Consider the following 20,880-nt stretch of genomic DNA (forward strand, 5'->3'; position numbering starts at 1 on the left):
AAAGAAACACTGGGCCCTGAGGCTCTCAGAAAAGGCCCAAGGCCTTATCCACATGGTTCATATATTGACATTGGTGTCGCATAAGGCCCATACACTAATGTCCCAATTTATACGTCTCACAATCACTTAGTGGTGTACGTGGTACGACGTGAATGTGCTCAGGCTGTCCTATATGCTGTAAAAAATAATAATAAAAAAAAAACATATGAGAAAATTGATTTGTAGAAATTTTTTTACAAACTAATTTATAAGAAATTTCTAATAAAAATATATTTACCCACAACAAAAAAGTTGCATAATTGTCGATGGCCGGACAGCCACTCTTATGGGTGTTCGACCAGTGACCACCCTTACCTCCACCAAAGCTCGAAGGCGGCCACTCCTAGCGACCATCAAATCTCTCCAATTTAACAGCCGACCAACAATTTGAAGAGATGTAATTGATCATGTAGCAGAGAGCAGTGCAAACTGCAACGTCATACTGCCCCATCAAAACGGCAAGGGAAGTGCGTAAAACGCTTAGTACCGTTAGCAATACTTAACGTACAACGACCGTAAATTTATTAGCACGAAATAACCTAAGAATTCGAAGCTCCTATATATTTGTCGACCAAGATATCCCCTCCTTCTCTTCTGCAAAGAAAAAGCCCGAAAATGAGTTACCAGAGAGCTTCCCAAGAACCCTATCCTCCCCCAGGTATGGACATCACCTCCTTTTATCATATGCCGTATTTCACTTCTTTTTACTCGACTATAATTCTAATCGTGTGAGTACTTTTTATATTGGTTGAAATCTAAATAACATATAATGCAGGGTATGGATCTCCATATCCACCGCCACCACCACCACAGGGGTACCCATCAGCGCCACCGTACGAAGGGTACCCGCCACCACCGCCATCTGGGTATCCGGGGTACCCTCCGCCGCCGCCGCAGGGTCCGCCGTACGAAGGGTACCAAGGGTACTTCGCACAAGGGTACCCGCCACCGCCACCACCCCAGCAATACCAGCACTACCACTACGAGCATCACCGTTACGACGACCAGACCGGTTGTGCCTCTTTCTTACAAGGCTGGTACGCCCCGTTGCTATCTCTCCCAATTGGGTTTTTCCATTTATGTTGATTTCTCTAACATGGGATTTGTGAGATTTTATATTGGAAACTGAAAGACATAGGGAATCTTGGAGGTATTGGAGTGAATTTGAAATATTATGGCAAGTTTTCATGTCTAATTAACAACCTTGTTGGCGAGATAAACGAGAATATATTATATTAATATGGGATTTTGTAATTGGGAAAAATTAACGATGGTAGACACTAGAAACGTGTACAAGCAATAATTTTTTTTTTCCTTCAATTTGACAAGATGACCAAGATTCTTCAATTTTTTGTAGCCTCATATATGGATATTTGTCTGCCATGTGGAAGCATTGGAAATGGGTTTAAACATTGATGGCAGAGATATTTCATAACTTTGTGAGGAGGAATAACAACCCAGAAGTCTATTATTAGCTAAACCATAAACTGGTGCCTGATGAAACTTTTATATAGGATTTCTTTTCTTCATGAAAAGTGACTAAAAAGTGCCACTGATAAAGGAGAGTCTATCTGGTTTTGAAAGATTCTTGCGAGTTAGAATTCCAGAAAAATTACAATCATTCATATAGCTCTACCCAAATATGTGGTAAATCAGTAGTCAAATCGTCCTTGTCCAATTGGATCACTCAGACATGAAGAGGCTTGAGATTCTTCAAATGCTTTTATTTCTGCTCGTGAATTGCTGCTATACGCATCTTTTGGAAAGATGTTAAAGCTTAATATGTATAGAAATTATGGTGTTTCATTTGTATGACTATGGATCAAAAAATGAGTATTTTGTTCTGCACGTGCAGTTTGGCTGCGCTTTGCTGCTGCTGTGTGTTGGAGGAGTGCTGCTTTTTTCTTTGATGACACAACAAATAAGTTATTTATTAAGTTGGCTTGCACTTTGTTCTTGCTGAACGATTTGTTGGATTCTACATAATCTGTGTAAGGGGTCTGGTAATTCTTTTTTCTTTATGCCTCTTATCTGGGTTTTAAGAGGTTCTATGATGTGGTTTTATCTGGTTCTATGCCTGTGTAATTTAATTGTATTACCTGGAATCTGAAAACAGGTGCTATCATCAGAAACATGGTTCTGATTGTAGTGTGATTACATATTCTTATGATGTTATATGTGGCCTTCAGTTATACTCCATTTAATCTTCAAGGCTGCTTTTGCATGCAGTACCTTTTGTTACCTCCATGATTTTATGGTTTGTAGTGCACCACTCTAATAACTTGCTGCAAATTCGCTATTGGATGATTACTTGTTAGTTTTCAGTAGCACATTCGAGCTAAAGAACCATCTTTGAAAGTTGAAAGAGTATTTAGTAAGTAATCATATTCTCAAGCACAAAGTTCTTCATGTCCTCTCCCCCTTTCTCTCTCTCTTTCCCTCTCTCCTCATTTGTCCATATGAACTATAGACCGTTGCTGCTTGAAATTGTCACAATTTCATATCCCTTTGGCATCTTTCTTCCTTGTCAGCTCTCCGCTGCAGCTGTATTTGCTCTCTCTATCAGAAACTCGGGGACCTTTATTAAGGGAGATCCCATTATTCGTCAATGGGTGCCATTCTAACCTGGCAAGGAAAGAAGAGACAGATGACACCATGCCATCCTCTCAATATAGCATGATAGGTTTTGCATTCAACTTCCCTCTAGCATTTGGCAAATAGTCTACTATTTAAAACTAAAGCTGACTACTGTAATGTTTCCTGGACTAATTAGCTTTGGTTCTTTTAGCCTCTCACTTTCTTGACCAGAGGAATGGAAGCAAAGCTCTTCAAGCTGCTTGGAAACTGTTTCCCTAACATATGCGAGGTTTTGAAGCCTAACCAAAAACCCAATGAACGCAAAAGGATGAGAAAATGTTGGGTTTCGAAAACAATGAACGAAAACTAAGTCGTTATCAGCCATAAACGGAAGATCTTTGACGTTTAGAAGAGCTAGGCTACATAGCAGAGTTGGAGCAATGGGTGTCAAAAAGACGTCTTACGTGCGATTTTTATGACATGAAATCATAATCATGCCTGCATCTTTCCGTGAAAGCATAGAAGCATAACATAAGTTGAGCTACAGGAATGGTAACGCCCTTGGGCCTTGGCCACTTTGAATCCTACTGGCAAAAATAAGTCCATTGGACTGTCTAGCGTGAATTAAGACTTAAATTTTTGGCATACCTGCGAATTTGACATGAAATTAGTAGCTTAAAAATACAGCGTCTGACCCGTTTAATTAAATGAGAGAAGTTAATGACCTATATAGTTTTATATTTATGCCTTGACATAATCTAAACAAGGTGCGTAACATAAAGACTTAACAATTTTTTACAGTACCGGCAAACTTAACATGGATCTAATACAAAATTATACTCATAACACGAACACGAATTTGCAACCCTAAGCGGGATAGGACTCCTCTTGTAATTAAAAAGAAACAAGAATATATTTTACAACCAAGATTTTGTTTCGTTGAATTTAATGCTATAAATATATTAAGTAAAACCTAGTAAAATTCTCTCCATTTCCTAATCCCATCTGGCCAGAGAGCAATTAAATTTGCCAATACTAACACAAATCTATTTATAATAACGAAGTTACAAATAGCAAGTCTCTTGTAAATAAAACAATTAACAGAACACTAACTCACCAAAGGTGCTAGAATCCATTAATCAGAAGGTCTAAATAAAGTACAACTACTAGATAACAAGAAAATAAATCGCACAACCTAAAAGAAAGCCCCCAATGGACCTACAAAGTCCAAACAAATTCCGGTGCGTCTTTCCTTCGCCCGACCAGTGTTCGATAGAGGTACATCTTACCCACTTTTTGCACATCCTCGGGCCCAACATCCATCTGATCATGATCATTGATGATCTCCACATTAAGCCTTGGCATCTTCTTCGCAAGTGTGTTGCAGCCTTCAAGAGTAAGTTCACAGGACGACATCCAAAGGGATCGCATTGTTTCATACTTTCCCACGTCCGTTAGAAGTGCTGCGTTACCAAAGGGGCTATCCCTGATCTCGAGCTTGCGAAGCTTCTTGCATCCATTCAATACGTAGAGCATGCCCTTGTCACTGTCCCCAGCAAATGCAATAGAGAGCATTTCAAGCTGCTCAGCATACATTCCAATGTAAAGGAAGACCTGGTCAGTTAGAAGGCCAGACATTGACAATCGCCGGAGACGCTTGCACGACCGGACAATTGCCCCAAAACCTTCATCTAATGGCTGCATTGTCACAGGGTCGGGTCTTGTAGGATCAAGGATGCACAACCTGAAGCGGATAAAATTCGGACAGTTCTTGGCTACAGTTTCAAGAGCAGCATTCGTCATCTGCTGGCAGAAATACAGCAATGAATGAAGCTTTGGGCAACCAATGGATATAGCAACCAGGCCATTTTCTGTTACGGCAGCATGACCAACCCCAAAGGGATCAGATGGAAAAACCCTCAATTCCTGCAACTCTTTACAAGTGGAAGCTACAACTTCTAGTCCCTTGTCTCCAATGCAATCCAGTATCTGCAAGTAATTATGAGAACTAATGTCAGTCATTGATATTATAAAAGAGAGTAAATTGGCCAAGGTTTAAAGATCATACCCATAGGCGCTGAAGTTTCACACAGTGGCGAATCAGCTTTATGAGATCAGAACCATGAATCCCAGCAGCATAGCTCAGGTTCAAGGTGGTCAGGTTCAAGCAAATAGGGTAGATGGCTGGCACACAACGAGGAGCAACCTCCAAAAACCCTGATAAATTCCTAATTGATTTACAGTTCAGAATGGTAGTCTTCAGTTTGTTGTAGGTCTCAGAATCAGGATCATGGACAAAAGACCCTGTCCCTAAATCCACTAATTGAGGCGCTCGCATCAATATCTTTTGGAGCACCTCAAAAGGCACTGCACGGTTTAACTTCAAACTCTTGAGATTAGGAGATCTTGCCACAAGTCTCTCAAGAGCTGCTAAACTAATTTCTCCTTTGAGGCATGCAAAATTCAGGGAGATGAGTGACGTGCAGCTCTCAGGAAAGCAACTAAGCCAGTGGCCGGAATGATCATCAATTTCATTCTCTTGAAGGTCCAACTCCCTAAGAAACCTGGATAAGAACAAGACGATATAGGAAGTTAAAAAAAGAGTATTTTCGAAACAAGACGATATAGGAAGTTAAAAACAGAGTATTTTCGAAACCAACTCTCAAGATAACCATATTATCACATGCTATATTATCATCAAGTCCAGGTAACCTTCTTGCCTGTCATTATCACCATATTAGTGACAGCAGATTAGGTCTCTCAGGAAAGTGCTGATAAATGATCTGGAGAAATGGCTCTTGAGAAGATTTTTTCATTTTGAGACTTATGTTCTCAAGTCTTATACCAAGGGACAGAAACTCAATGATAATATACAACAAGCAATTGTCTATTAATACGATTCAAGTCAACATTAGATCCAAGCAGAAAATAAATGTATTGATGGATAAATTTGAAAGAGACCAGCTCAGTTAACCATTTACAGAGAGGACTCCCAGTTCCCACCCATATGCATAGAAAAGTCTGAGCCGTTGATTAATAACATATTACAAAGCTGGAACACATAGACTTCAAATACCACAAATAACAGCCAAAACATTCTATGGATAAGTACTTTTAACTCTTCAAACAACTCCTAGCCATATAACATTATACATCAACTCCGTAACAACGTAACAACCATACACCGAGCAGCAACAAAAGAAATCCAAGTAATGCTTATCAAACAAAAAACTCGCCAAAACAAGAAACAACATCCCGGATCACAAAGAAAGTGATTCTCGTTCAGTCCAATAATAGGACTTTCAAGGCACAACAGACAAAGTAAAATGCAAAATCAGCAAGTGTCCTTGTAACAAGAGGCAGTCAAAGAAACCCATTTATAACAATTCGAAATCCACAAACCCACGTCCAAAAAAAATAGCAATAATAGAAAAAATAAGCAAAATCGCCAAAATAATACGCCAAAGATAACTTCAGAAAAAAATAAAATAAAATAAAATCAATCTTTCTTACCTACAGTTAGCAGCTATTGCTGCAAGGCCATCGGTGGTGAACCCTTCACAGCTAACAAGCACCAAAGACTTAAAATTCGCGAAGGACCGCGAAAGAAGCTCGAGGCTCTCATCCGAAACCACCATCCTCTTCAGCCTAAGCTCCTCCAACCCAATCCGACTCTTCGCAAAGGCTTCGATCCAAGGCTGTACATAGCCTCCCCAATCATGCGGCACCAGGTTGAAGTCCGCGAAATGAGGCTTCCCCTTCAAAGTCAGCGACTTGAGCCCCGGAAACCTCGTGATCACACTCTCGGGACTGATTGCATAGCAGTTTCCTACGAACACTCTCTCTCTACTGAATTTCTCTACTCTGTACCACAATTTGCACACCAGAGACACCGCGTTGCGGTCCCTGTGCGACGTTACGAAATCGAACACGTGCTCTAAAACCTCGTCCGGAAAATAATTCATCCTTGTTTAGCATCCAATCCTAAACCCAGAATTTTCCTGAAATAAAAAAATTACAACTTTCCAGGAAAAAAAATAAAAATAAAAATAAAAACAACTTCCCGGGAAAAATGGAGGGATTTACGTAGATCTTGCTGCAAATAAGCTGAGATCTACATGAAAGAGACCAGATCTGAAGTGGGTATAAACAGAAATTCTCTCACATAGCTTAGATCTGCAGAGAGAGAGGAAAAGAACTCAAATTTTCTCGAGAAAAAAAGTGGGAGAGGAAGGAAAAGAAAATGTTTTCTCAGTGATCATCTTTGAAATCAAATAAGCGATGATTACAGATGGGAGAAAAATAAAAAGAAACTGAAAAAACGTTGTAAAACAGATCAAAATTCAAAGATCTCAGAATCTGAAATTCCCATAAATAGAAATTTATGATTCTGAAAACCCAGAGATAGAACCCAAACCCTCTTTTACTCTCCCTCTCCCTCTCCCTCACCCACACAGTCCCAAAAACACAAAGACCCTCGTGTTAAAGCTTAACTCAGAGTCAGAGCAACCACCCAGAGAGCTTGAGCTAACTAACTATGGTTACTGCTTTAACCCCGAGTACTTAACCAGGGTTTCCTTGGGGTTCCAGATCCAACGGCCAGTATTGACTCTACGGGAAACTAAGGGAATCTCGACGGTCGAGTGGGTGAACATGCATGTGTCCTTATCACTGGTTTCGAAGACACCCCCACTCTGCCAAAGTCTTACTAAAGAGGTCAGTAATGGTCTGTCAGATAAATGACACTGGTTTTGGACTGAAATTACCAAAAGTACCAACTGAATAAGATTGGATTATCCCTCTTTCTTCCTACTCTCGCGAGTAGCCCAAACTCGCGGCATTTGACAGAGACATTCCCATGTGAGGCATCTGAATGCCCTATGCTGACAGCTGTTCCTCAGTAAGAGCGAGTACACTGTATTTATTACTCTCGAGTTAAAACTTTTTTAGTAATAAACATTGTTTCAGATTTTTATTTTATTTTTTTCTCGGCTTTTTTTTTTTCCCCTATGGGAGATGTGAATCATGGCTCTTTTTAATGATTAGGAAATTTTGGGTAAGATAAAGTTTTTCTTCCGATTAGCTTGGGAGGAAATTCCGTCCATCATTTATTAAACTATATATCTTTTTTTGTTTTCTTTCTTTCTTTTAGAGGAGTTGGCTACACTTCCATCTTACCCTCTTTTCCACTAAATGTGTTAGAAACACGCCAAAAATTTATCCACCCATTTTCTTGTTGATGCTACTCTTAACCACCACACCAATGTTGTCAAACCACCAAATTGACACTAAATTCTTCGCGGCCAATACCATCGGATTTATGATAGTTCAACACATGAGAAATATATATATAAATATGTTTTTTTATCCCTCATTCATCTTTATTTATATTTATTTTAAATTAATTATTGGATCGGTAAGACTTATATATAAATCCTATAAATTTAATAGTAATTTTAAAAAATAAAAAAAAAAAAGTTTTGGTGATTACAACTATAGTATCATTTAGCTTTCAAAAGAAGGTTGTTAGTCGCCCATTAGGGCTGCTTAAATTTTTTTGGTTAATGTAAAAATATCACGTTGGGCTGTCACGTAAATAAATATTTTAATAGACTAACATTGTAGTGTCACATCACACTATTCAGGTGAGAGAGTGGATTGGGAATGTCTCTATTTTTTTTTTTTTTTTGAATATGTCATTTCTATATATATATATATATATTTAATAGATTATATAATTTTTACATATATTTTTAAAAATACGTTTGAGATAATTTTAAAAAGAAAAATTGTGTTTTAGCTATTAAAAAAAAAAAAAAAAAAAGGGTGGGAAGGAAAAATGATTTTGACGATCTAAGACTGCTTTGAATGCGTTCATAATACCAAATGTGAGAGTTACGGAATCATAAAGATGCTTTGTAGTACTCCATAAATGATGGATTCAGTATGTTATGGTGCACCGTACTATGCTCCTACAGTCCCACGTAATTGGTTGCATCACTCTGCTTGCTTTGCTATCCTAATCAATCATGACCGTACAGTTGGATGGAACACTTGCCTGATTGGCCAGAGAGGCTCACAGGGGAGTCTGATGGGGGGGGGGGGGGGGGTTTGGCTTGGAATAATGCACCAATGATGCTTGAATAGTTTGGTATGTTTTGTGTATCTTGTAAGAGTTAGGATCCGCTTAACAGCTTTTTCCATCGAATCTCATGATGTTGCGTGCGTTTTTTCAGATAATTCCAAGTTTTGATTGGTTTCATCACTGATAATATCAGTGACGCACACATCAACAAAACCTTTCACAAATAGATTTTATTAGATTTTTTCTCTCTCAATCGGATCTGACCTGCACTTAATTCGAATTTATTAGGTTAACAATCAAACACCAAAAACCTTTTATTCACGTTAAGAGCATGGATTGTGTTAGTGAATATTCACGTTATTCCTCTAATTTTACAAAACTTCTCCAAAAAGAAAGTGTTTGAGAAGATTATTTGGTCAAAAAGCTTTTTCCAACTCCAATTTTCATTTTATCCTCCATTTATATTTATACTAAGACTGGAAAGGATCTCATTTTTTAAAACTTTTTCTTGTATTGAAAAAATATATATATATATATATATTTTTTTTTTAAAAAAAAAAAAAAAAAAAAAAAAAGGTAAGCAAATATCGAAGTGGGGTCTAACTTTGAGTGCAAAACTTTTGCCGCTGATGTAACTAGTCACACAAAAATCTCAAATTTCTGAGGGCGAGAAAAGGAAAGCATAACGAAAAACTAAAAATAAAATAATAATCTCAAACCTTCAAATCTTTCTTTTAGCCGGTTGGTCAACCTCATCTCTTCACCTTGTCACTCAAATTCTCAAGAATTTATTGATAGAAATTTGGTGCTCCCTGCTACCCATATCTAACCGTAGTTTCCTGAGTATCTGTACTAAAGATTATGGGTACTTTTCCCAATTCTAAAACAAAGACATCATGGATATATATATATATATATATATGTTTCAACTCTAACAAATTCAGTTTTAATTAAAATCAGACTCATGTTTAACTCGAAAAGATTTTTGCTCGGGTCTAATTCGTGTTAAAACTGGACTCGTTAAAATTGAAATCCATGTCATAATTTTAACGGGTCTAATTTCAACAAGAATTAAACAGAAGCCGAATCCGAATAAATATATCACGAAACTAAAAGTAAATTATCAACAACATTATTACCTACAGGTATTTAACGGACTTGATGTACTTGGTTATAATCTCTGGACCTTTTTCTCTCTTTTTTTTTTTTTTTTGTTTTCTTTTTTCTTTTTTTAATATCCTTACATGGGCATTCAGTTTTGGGGTTGACAAGTCTTGCCGCTGTGTAAGATGATTGTAGCCAATATCCATTAGTTTTAGAGTTTATCTCTGGGTTGCGTCAGTCCTAATCATGTATCACTTTGACTCAATGCCATACGTTCATTTATCCACCTTTTCCTCCGATAGTATCTGAAACCAATGGCACCAATTCTTTCAAGTTTCATGGTCGATATGTCTATGGCTTCTTTCTTAGTCAAAAATGTCAAATAAACAGTAATTTTGGCACCGATTTTCGTTTTAAATTCATAAGTAGGTCTAGATCTCTGGCCTTGAGGCATTGACATTAATTATAATGAATTCAGATTTTTTTGTAATTAGAGCTGTTATGAAATTTATTTGTCTTAAAATATAGATGAACTGTCTAAAACTTGTTCGAACAGATAAATCTCATAATTTTTTTATTTTTTTTTTTCATATTTATCATTCGAACTGCTAGACTATCAGTATTATTAGCAATTAGAATATCAAAATTATTGAATTCTCCATGATGAACACGATTGGTTCCAAATCCTTGGCATGTGCATTATCCATGATCATTGCAGCATAATGCTACATGTTCTTCGTCCTTTTGAATCTAACCCATTAAGCCGATCGATGAGACCCAAATTACACCGTAGATTTAAATAGTTGTGTAATTATGGACAAGTGCGCCTTCATATATAGCTAGCAATTATAGAATGGCTGTAAAAATGCTTGCCCCCACCTGGCCTCAACACCCATGAGTAATTATGCTTGTCTCCATCCTTATCTTCAAGTTTTGTTATTATTATCATTTTCAATAAAATAAAAATAAAAATAATTAACTTTCATTTCCTCTTCTTAAATTAGACAGTGTCTACTTAACCCCTCCCCCCCCCCCCCCCCCAAAAAAAAAAGAGTGTCTATATATATATATATATATATATATATATATATATATATATATATATATATCATAGTTTCGGACTAATCTCTAACTCTCGAATTGTTTGAACTATGATATAAAGCAAGACGCGATGAAGAGTGTGTTTGCCCGTGAGCGTTTTTAAATAAAATTTCAAAAAGCCTAGCTTTAGAGTGTTAAAAAAAAAATGATTTGAAAACATTAAAAAAATTTCACGTGCATGATGTAACGGGTGCGTTTTAAAAAACGCATGATTTTAAATACCAAACCAAGTTTCGTGCAATAGGTATGATTGAAACAATACTCTTTTACAGATTTTACAAAACACTCAATTGTGTAACTTGCATTTTTTTTTAATAATAATAAAACAATAGACCTATAACTCTTTTTTCTTTTTCTTTTTTTTTAATAATATGAAACCTTGTTCCATTTCCCTCTTTTCTTGGTGAATGGCTGAATGCTTACACATTTCAAATAACAAAAACTTTGGTGTCACAGTGACAGGGGAGCATCAATTCTCTGATATCGTCTTGCCCATATATAATCAGGTTAGTCTGATAAGCCGAAAGAAACAACAAGAACCATACTGCAAATTTTATATTATGCTCTGTTGGTTGTAGCCTGCTGGAGAAATGGCCATTGGACAATGCCTAGATGTTTTGGACATTTCTCACCTGCAAATAGGATGAGATCAAAATGGTTTTTTCTCACCTAGGCATGTTCTCTGGGATTCCCTTTGACTGACAATGTTAGGCTTAAATGAATTTTTTTTTGTCATTTTCTATATTTCTATACATCAATTATTCCAAATCAGTGTCCCCACCTTTCTGGTAATTGCTCTATCTAGAAGCCAAACGTTTCTGCACTGGCTTGTAAGAAAAATAGGGTGCCAAAATAACCAAAAATAAATAAAAAATAAAAAAGGATAGCCAAAGTGGAACATTAGGACTACTATGATTGGGATTTGACGCCTCGCTTCTCCGAAGGTGCTTCTTTCTAGTTCTTTTAAGGTTATGGAGGTTTTTTGTTTTTTCAATGGTTTAGATCTGGTGGAGCTTTTGTTCTCTTAGTCCTTCTAGGATTATGGAGCTGTTATTCTCCTAGTCCTTCTAGGGTTAAGGAGCTTTGGGTCTCCTAGTTATTGTAAGGCTATGGAGCTTGTGTGTGTGTGTGTGTGTGTTTTTTTTTTTTTTTTTTTTTTTTTTTTTCCAGGTAAGAAAGCTAACACAAGACGTCTCATAGGGAAACAGCCTCTCCGTCCGTGTCGCCGGCGAAAGTTTGGTGTTTTCTGTAATTGATTTTTTCTCTATTTTTTTAGAGTAGTTTTTAAAAGTCTGTCTGTTAAATTTACAGATTTTACTGGACTTTTTATGGCTTATTAGTTAGATCAGCCCTCTTCTTTTTTTTTTGTTAGGGGTGTTTTATTGTTAAAGAATGGCTCAAACATCTGCTATTGTAATATTTGTTTATTCGTAGGCAACACCCAAGTCAGATTTTTCTGACTTAGTGTATAGGGTATCGATGTGCTTCTATTCACTGTATTTGCCTTCGGGCCTCTTCAAATTAATGCATGATAACTCCAGTTATTTCATTCAAAAAAAGAAAAAAAAAGGACTACCATGATTGAACTCTTACCAAAAGAATTAGGATTCCTTATAATAAGAGTTGCCTTAATCGCAATGCAATTTGAATGGTTCATAAAATAGAAATTGCGAGACACACCTACTCCGAGAAAAAGATCCCCGATTAGTTGAAAAGTGAATTGTAAAATTGTTTTAGCATTAGAACAATTTTGCTTAAAGACAATTTTTCCTTTCATTTTTCAACTAACCGGGTTCTCGTGATCCCATTCCCTTGCCCTAGATAGCTTAAGGTGCAACATTCATTTGTTCTGAACGTGAGCTTGGCCGCCTCGATGCAAATATGCAATACGGGCACTCCAATCCATGGTAAATTAGGAACCAGTCAACCGTGACAGCAATGTTAGGTGGCATTGGCCTAAAGCATTATTACATTCAATCAACTTCAGTTTTAGAAAGTGTAAAACCCCCTCTGGATAAGAGCCTTCTCTACCAAACGATGGCGAAGGCACATATCATCAAAGTTGTTTAAAAGGTGGATAGGGATGTTGAAAGAAATGACATTTTTTTATTTTTTATTTTTTCATTGTTTTGAGCCGAACCATACAAAAATGTCATCAAGTTTGTGGCCAATGCAGAACCCCTTTACCGCAAAATCGTTTTGAGACATGCTTACGTCCAGGGTGGGAGTTAGCTTTAACAATTTGGGAGTCCAAATTAAAAAATAACAAATTTCCTTTTTTTCTTTCTTTCTTTTTTTTTTTTATTTTTTATTTTTATGAAAAGAAAGCTTGTGGCTGGGGGCAACCCCCCACCCTAAAGTCTTAAGGGACTCTGCCCCTGCTTGCATCCAATACGAAACCCAAACGGCTAAGCTTAATGAAAGTTTTTGACTTTATGGTAACTAAATTGTAAACAAGCTTTTTGTGTTTGGGCTCCAAGTATCCCAAAATGTAAACAAGTTTTCCCATTTTCTTGTTTTGTTTGTTATTATTTTGTTAGACGGTGCTTTTTGTTGTTTAAAAAAGTGTTTTGACGTGACATAAAAGTTAAAATAATATTAATTTTTGAGTTATTTTTGATGTTTTTATTTTGAAAATATAAAATAAAAGAGAGAGAAAAAAAAATAAATAAATTTATTAAATTCAATTTAAAAGAAATTGGCCAAATCTTTTCTTTCTTCTTCTTGCTCCTAAGGATATCTTCCTTGTTAAATTGTCTAACTCTAACGTACGTGGACCGTTCCAAGAGGAGCATGTGAAGGTGGGGTACCCTTGTGACTTGTTTTTCTTTGCTACCAGAAATATGAATCCATATTTTTCAATGCCACAACGTGGTTCACAACTCACGGGAGCTGTAGACGAGCCATGCCGAGCCGTTTTACTACCTTTTAACCGGAATCAGCTTCGGCCTGGCTCCTGGCTGTGTCTAAAAACCCTATTGGACCCCAAATGCCACACCTAATAATCTTCTTCTTTTTTTTTTTTCTTTTTCTTTTTGGTGTGTAAGTCCTAATAATCATTTATAAAGCATAAAATTTGCATGTTGAGAACAAGAAGGTGGTGGACGTGAAATTCAACACATCTAAAATACAATCGGGATTCTATAATATTATTTAAAACTCAAACAGAAAATAAGAGAAATAGTATTCCAAATAGATAAATTTGACACTCCAAACTGATCGGGACATCTAGGCCCCAACTCCCATCTCTCATTCTCTATCCGAATCAAGGCGCTGATGGCTAAGGCTCGGCTTATATAGCAAGCCGTGGTGAGATTCGTTGGGTGCCTTAAAGTATTTAGCAAGAATTTAGTTCTCAATTAATTTTTTAAATACGCATTACATGTGCAATAAGAATGCTTTGGATTAAAATAAGGGAGTGGAAAGTGTTTCCAGGCTGGCAAATTTTGTTGGTATTAGGCTAACACCCACACAATCAACAACCAAATACGTAATAAGCAATGACGTTAATACAAGCATGACCAAAATGATCCAATAGGAGGTATCCTAATTCGCAATTCGAAAGAGAGTGGTTAGCTCAAAAGAGTGGAAACCAAATATATATATATATAATCTATATAAAAAAAATATATATATATATAAAATTATGGCTCCACTTGCATATAATTACAAGGAGAAGAACATAATTGAAAGTGAGAGGCAGAAGAAAAGAAATTCTTTAACAAAGGTCGTCGTCGTCATCATCATCATCTCCATCTCTATCTACCCCTTCAATCATTAACTAGAATTGCGACCATGTGAAGTGCCTCAAGTTTTGAAAAATATGAAAGGTTATCTAACCACCGTACGCAACTTTTCCATTCAAACGACTCCCAATTGTCACCAATTCACAATTTCAGTTTCCATGAAATCTACTTGTGGAGGTTCAATACACTGTTAATCATGGTTTTGATTTGTGTTCTGTGTTTATTTCTGTGTACATAGGACACAAGCTGTGAGTGACATGTGCGCACACAACACTCAATGCAAGCCTTACTAAATAATTATAGGAAAAAAAAATCAAATTTAGTCCTTAGGTTTTCAACACTAAATTTTTTTTTTTTTTTTCTAGTTTCAAATAGGTTTATCTGTCAATCTACCATCCAATTAATTAATAGTATGACATGTTAAACCAATCAATTAATGACACGTGACTCTTGTTTGACAAGTCATGTGTCAATTATATGTGCTAAGTGGAACAGTTACTTTAAATTACAAATATACTCTAGATAAATAATTTTGTTTTCTAACTTTCTTTTTAGTTTTAATTTAGGGTATATTTATAATTTAAAGTAATTCAAGTTGTGCATGTCAGGTGACATTAAATGAGAGTCATGTGACATTAATTGATTGATTTGACGTTGCATACCGTTAATCTATTGAACGATAAGTTGTGATTGGTGCACAATACAATTGCACAACACAAGACACATGAGGTGGGACCCATGTGGTAGATTTTATTCACATGAGCTCCACACCATGTGTCTTGTGTTGTGTAAGTATTGTGCAAAAATATTTTCCCTTGGACGATAGGTTGACGAAGAGACATAACTGAAACCAGGAAAAGAAAAATAAGGACATAATTCTTTTTTTGAGATAAAGGACATAATTCTTGAAATTGAAAAATTATGGACTAAATTGAAATGAGATGAAAACCTAATGACTAAATTTAAAAGGGGATAGAATTTAATGTTAGGCAATCTTGGAAAAAATGGGCACAAAAATTAGATTGGTACCGAAATATTGAGCAGCATGCGGCATCATAACGCATGGCGCGATCTGCACCGTGGTCCTGTGCTATGAGGCCTATGATTGTTGATCAAAGTTGTGGAACCTGGGAAAGAGGGAGACGAAACATAAGAAGATGTCCCTTTTGTTGCCCAAAATTTGGTCCCAAATTTTCTGGTAGTCCTTATCCCAAGTTACCAAGGACAATCGGTCGTGGTCTGCAAAGAAGGGCAAAGGAAAAGGAGAGGTGGTGTGAGGGAGGCCAAAGGACCACTAAGTGGTCGCTTGATGTCACCTTCTCTTGTTTCTTTGATAAAGTAGGGTGAGCATAAAGGCAATCCTCCACAATAGGAAAATCCATGGTGCTCATGTCAGCTGGTCCAGCCTCAGAATTGGGACTGTACATGATTAGAAATGAACCCAACACATTACACATGTATGTATATATGTATGTGTATGTATCTCTTTTGTTTTTAATGAAGTTGGACCATGATAGTTTAGTGCTCTAGCACTGAATTGGTTGAGAGATAAAGTGCCTTCCAAGGTTTTCAATTTTGGGACTGTGAGAGGCCACAGTTGGGGGGGGGGGGGGGGAGGAGAAATTTGGAGAAAGAAAAGTCGAACATCAAGTGGGGAACATTAGAACATCATGTCACCTGTTTCAGATCTTTGTCGACGTCAACGATGTGATGGGACCTTATGGGCCCAATACTTTGTAAGGTAACCAAACCTTGGGCCTCCGACCCTGCTGGATGCTTCTAGGCCTGCGTAGCTGAAAGCAGGGGGCCTTCAGTGAGCTCCAAATGAGTTTGCACCACCAAGTAGGACTAGGCCCATTTCAGATTCATGTGATTATGTGAGAGAACCTATCGATTTCGGCTGAAGACTGTTATAAGTTTCTTGTAAATTGACGTGTGTGTGGCACTCATGTCAACTGCTAAATCAGTTACTAAATAATTAAATATGCCTATCATATTTTGTTGTTTAATTTTTTCATGTCGGGTTGTAGTAAGAGCCATGCAAAAAGCAAGATCTGGTGTGTAACTGAAAAATCATTTAACGGCATTGAGCTCATATGAATAACTTACTTTTATTTTTAGCATTTTATCAACGTTCACATAAGGTTTTTTTTTTTTTTTTTTTTTTTTGTCAATACTGAGAAAAGGATTACATGGGAACAGAAAACCAAAAGGGTGGGCTCCCAACAACATACCCAAACGAAAATACATAGCTAAAATTAAGAATAATAAGTAGGAAATGGGTCCATTAATGACCCCGAAAGGCCATTCACGACCCGGTCCTATGTTTCTTAGGCAAAAAATGATGATAATGTTATTTACATATTATGTGTATAAATGTCTAGTATTCATTGATAACAAAAGAAGCTAAAAACGCCAAAGCGTTTTAAGTTCTTGTGACGGTGGATCACCCAACACAACTGCAGATGTCTTCTAATAATAGCATAATACACTTACAATAGTCACTACTGATAATAACAACAGAAGTTCTGATGTTATTATTCAGAACACAGCCTATGGATAATTGATATAGTCTTTTTTTTCTTTTTTCTTTTTTCTTTTCTCTGTCTTTTTTTATAAAAAAAAAAAAAATCTGTCTGGATAAATTGATATAGCCATAAGCACAAACATGCTCTCAACCAGGGCCCTTCTTCTCGACTAAATTTATAAACCAGTAGAGCGATATAAAACAAAAAGAGAGCAGTGAATGCTTTAAAATCAAACTGCCCATAAGTGATTCTCATTGGCCTTAAGGGAACCGGATCCTCTTCGGGAGCCATTTCATTGTCAAAATTTTATTTGTTACATCTAACGGTGTACATGATGCCACGTCATTTAAAGCTTTTACCAATATCAACATCCAACAGAACCTGGACCTAGTAACATACATAAGTTGCTACACCAGGTGTTTAAAGTTCAAAACGTTAAGGGAAATGCTCGATGGGGGACACTCATCCGTCCCCCATCACCCATTTTTAATAAAAAACCAATTTTTTATTAAAAAGGGCTCACAGGGGACGGATGAGTGCCCCCTGTGTAGCAAGCCTCAAAGGTTAAATACCCTGAGCAACTAATTTCTCAACTCTACTAAAAACATGGGAAAGTCACAGCAGTTTTGCAATGATAAACTACTAGTGAGAGTTCAATCATGTCCAGAAATACTGGCTAACTACTAGCTCTCTGTCTTGCAACTCATGTACAAACCAGATCAGTTTCTCAACCAAAACCCATTTTCTCTTTGTGGTAAGCAACAACCTACAATAAATAAGTAATTGCACTACCAACAGACATTGGACCCTCAAGATTTCATGATGAGTAAGAGAAGAAGAAACAGTAGTTCGTTGTTGATAGGATCTAACACCAGAAAGCACATCAAACTCCAATTTCACAATCCTATGAAGCTAAATAAGCAAGATACACTCATTGACAAATTGGAGCAAATCTGGCTTCTAGGAATCATGCCGAGGTATCAACTCTGGAAAGTTATGATTTTTCATCCGTTCAAGGTGGGCATAATTAAATGACAATATGTATCCAACCAACACTATATATTCCTCTCTTGGGATGAGACTTCTACTTTTCATGTGAAGATGTCATCACAAACTTAGGAAATACATTCATATATATGCTCAGGGTCCAAATGAACAGGGATTCCTTCCTTAAACAAGGTCTTTAATGTGAGAAGTTAGATGCTCTTGGCCTAAGTGTCAGTCATCAACTACCTACTACCTGCTTCGATTGCCCGAAGAAGCTTCGTTATCACCTAGTGTTTCTTTTGATGAATTGGAACTTTTTCACTATAAATTCTATGGTTTAACATTGAAAATTTTAATTGCTTGGCACGATTATTCTATAGCACTATTCTGTAGCTTCTGCCTCCACATTTTTCACAGTAGCAATTCAGACGTTATTGATATAAATCCAGATGTGATTAACCATGCCATTCCCGTCACTCTCTTTCAGCTATTGATTGGCAAAAAAACCAATCACTCACTGACGAAGCAAGCACATAGACACGCAATTCCAAATCAAGTAATAACCAAAGCACAAACATAAATGAAAATATGCAGAAAATTTTAAATGCTAAAAGATTCAAATAGCGGTAAATGCGGGATCATCGATTTCTAGAAAGAAACGAAAACCATTACCACATTCAGCCTTGGTTACAACATAAACTCAATGGTCCAACCCTCACAATTTTAGCTAAAAAATTTCACTAACCTTCTTTTCCCCAAACTTACGCATCGCTATCGTCGCTATCGTCGTCATTGTTGCGGAGATCGTTAGCAATGTAAACCCCAGGCTGAACCGTCCGCCTCCGAGTCCTTGACGGTAGAATGTTATCCAAATCGACCTCCGCTAGCGGATCGTCCGATAAATCGCTTTCACCGCCCGATACATCGCTACCGTTATCGCTATCATCGTCTTCATCGTCATCTTCTTCTTCTTCTGCTATCAATTTGCCTTTGCCCTTCTCATCCTTCACAATCCCCTTTCCCTTTCGGTCCGCCTCAGCTTCCCCATTACCATTCTCACCATCTTCGTCTTCGTCTTCATCTTCATAGTCCTCCTCCTCCTCCTCCTCCTCCTCCTCCTCCTCGGCTTCGGCGAGCGAATCGGCCTCGAGTTTACCGTCTTTTTCTTCGGCTACTGAAGAATTGTGTTCGGAAGCGTCTAGACTTTGTTTTTTCTCTTCGGAAACCAAGGAATCGTTGTTGGCGTTGTCGAGAGCTTCTACTTTCTGAGCTTTCTTAGGGTTGTCTCCGTGGTCTTCGCGGCAGATATCGGGTTTGCGCTTCGAGTGCAATGTGGGTTCTTCTTGTTGCTTGGTTTCCGCCATGAGTTTGCGCCTCACAACTTTCGTTCTCAGGGACCGGGGTTCGATTCGGGCTCTCCAATCGGGCGGGTTAGGGTTTGGGGTTTGTTTGCGGTGGACGAGGAGAGTATCGGTTATTTGGAAAAAGGAATTTTATTCTCAATAGATTTTAGGGCTATTATTAATTTATTATCATCTAAATTTGATTAAACACTAAATACCGATAAATATTTTTAATTAAATAATTAAAATTTTATAACATTAATCTTTATCATTTTCACAGTGATTTATCTTATTTAAATTAATCAAAAAATTTATTTTTATCATCATGCATCTAATTTATCTAGTATACAAAATGATGAATATTAATTTTATTTTTTTTATCAGAATTCTCTTCAATTTAAAGGACCGAGTTTACCTCCACACAAGGTTATAAAAATACTATGTATCATTTTGCATGTAAGAATGATACATTTTTTTTTTAATTGTGATGGCAAAGTTGGAAAAACAAATACATTTTTAATAAAATTTATTCCAATTTTGTTCTTGTAATTAAAAAAAAACATGTGAGAAATGACGCATGACATTTTTATGGATTAAGTTGGAATAAGTTCATCCAACCTAATTTTAAATGAAATCTTTATACCATTTTAAATTTCAAGTATCAACTTTTACACTACTAGTATGAATTTTACTGAAGTCGGTCCATTGGATAATATCACAAATCAAAGTATTCACAAAATTGGCTTGACCTTGGTCGAGGTTTGAGTCCACTTTATGGGTGATTATCAACCTTCTTCGATGTGTTTTCGTCGGATTTTAACAATCAAAACAATGATTTTTATCATAAAACCCATTTAACAAAAGTAATGCTCTAATAAAAATAAAAAATAAAACAAAGAATAATGTTATATGAAAGATTCTTATTATTCTTTTTCTTTTTCTTTTTTGTATCTCTTCAAATGTGACATATCTTTTAAAATGACAACTAAATTTAGAATGAATCACTATTAAATTTTATTCAATAGTGATTTTGATCTAATTAATCACTATTTCTTTATATTTACAATATAAAATATTCATATCAATGAGAGAATTGAAATAGGTAAAACTAAAAATTAGTATGATAATCAAATTAATATCAATCTGATTGCAATCCATCATCTAGAAGATAATAATTATTCTTTTATGGTAGTTATTCTATTAATGCTCCGTTTGTTTCGACGTAAAATATTTTTTATAGTAAAATATTTTCAACGAAATTATTTTTCAAAAAAAAAATGATTTCCCTGAAAATATTTTAGCGTTTGGCTCTTACAAAAAAATCACCAACGGCGAAAAACTACTGGTCACGAGATTCTGTCACTGACCGA

General features: G+C 36.5%; 3 protein-coding genes across 3 annotated transcripts; 1 reads left to right on the forward strand and 2 right to left on the reverse strand.

Annotated features, from left to right (window-relative positions):
• The first annotated feature begins 414 nt into the window (after positions 1-414).
• On the forward strand, positions 415-2,280 carry LOC133860996 (protein CYSTEINE-RICH TRANSMEMBRANE MODULE 13). Its single transcript, XM_062296687.1, has 3 exons — positions 415-697; positions 815-1,076; positions 1,895-2,280. Exons 1-3 carry the CDS (start codon positions 655-657, stop codon positions 1,947-1,949), a joined length of 360 nt encoding a protein of 119 aa, XP_062152671.1. The 5' UTR covers positions 415-654; the 3' UTR covers positions 1,950-2,280.
• Positions 2,281-3,636: 1,356 nt separating this feature from the next.
• On the reverse strand, positions 3,637-7,089 carry LOC133860074 (protein AUXIN SIGNALING F-BOX 2-like). Its single transcript, XM_062295721.1, has 3 exons — positions 6,130-7,089; positions 4,685-5,180; positions 3,637-4,605 (listed from the first exon to the last, which is right to left on the reverse strand). The coding sequence occupies exons 1-3, from the start codon at positions 6,579-6,581 to the stop codon at positions 3,835-3,837; spliced, it is 1,719 nt and encodes a 572-aa protein (XP_062151705.1). The 5' UTR covers positions 6,582-7,089; the 3' UTR covers positions 3,637-3,834.
• An 11,655-nt stretch (positions 7,090-18,744) lies between these two features.
• LOC133861188 (histone H2A.Z-specific chaperone CHZ1) lies at positions 18,745-19,669 on the reverse strand. Its single transcript, XM_062296911.1, has one exon. It carries the CDS (start codon positions 19,529-19,531, stop codon positions 18,929-18,931), a length of 603 nt encoding a protein of 200 aa, XP_062152895.1. The 5' UTR covers positions 19,532-19,669; the 3' UTR covers positions 18,745-18,928.
• Positions 19,670-20,880: the final 1,211 nt, after the last annotated feature.

This window comes from Alnus glutinosa, chromosome 2, assembly GCF_958979055.1.
Source record: "Alnus glutinosa chromosome 2, dhAlnGlut1.1, whole genome shotgun sequence".
Lineage (NCBI taxonomy): Eukaryota > Viridiplantae > Streptophyta > Magnoliopsida > Fagales > Betulaceae > Alnus > Alnus glutinosa.

Excerpts from the sequence above, each read along its gene's own strand:
- LOC133860996 (XM_062296687.1), top strand. The coding sequence starts at position 655 with ATGAGTTACCAGAGAGCTTCCCAAGAACCCTATCCTCCCCCAG. Across the intron at positions 698-814 it reads AGAACCCTATCCTCCCCCAG|GGTATGGATCTCCATATCCA; the intron begins GTATGGACATCA and ends CATATAATGCAG. Across the intron at positions 1,077-1,894 it reads GCCTCTTTCTTACAAGGCTG|TTTGGCTGCGCTTTGCTGCT; the intron begins GTACGCCCCGTT and ends CTGCACGTGCAG.
- LOC133860074 (XM_062295721.1), bottom strand. The coding sequence starts at position 6,581 with ATGAATTATTTTCCGGACGAGGTTTTAGAGCACGTGTTCGATTTCGTA. Across the intron at positions 5,181-6,129 it reads GCAATAGCTGCTAACTGTAG|GTTTCTTAGGGAGTTGGACC; the intron begins GTAAGAAAGATT and ends GTTCTTATCCAG. Across the intron at positions 4,606-4,684 it reads TGAAACTTCAGCGCCTATGG|ATACTGGATTGCATTGGAGA; the intron begins GTATGATCTTTA and ends AATTACTTGCAG.
- LOC133861188 (XM_062296911.1), bottom strand. The coding sequence starts at position 19,531 with ATGGCGGAAACCAAGCAACAAGAAGAACCCACATTGCACTCGAAGCGC.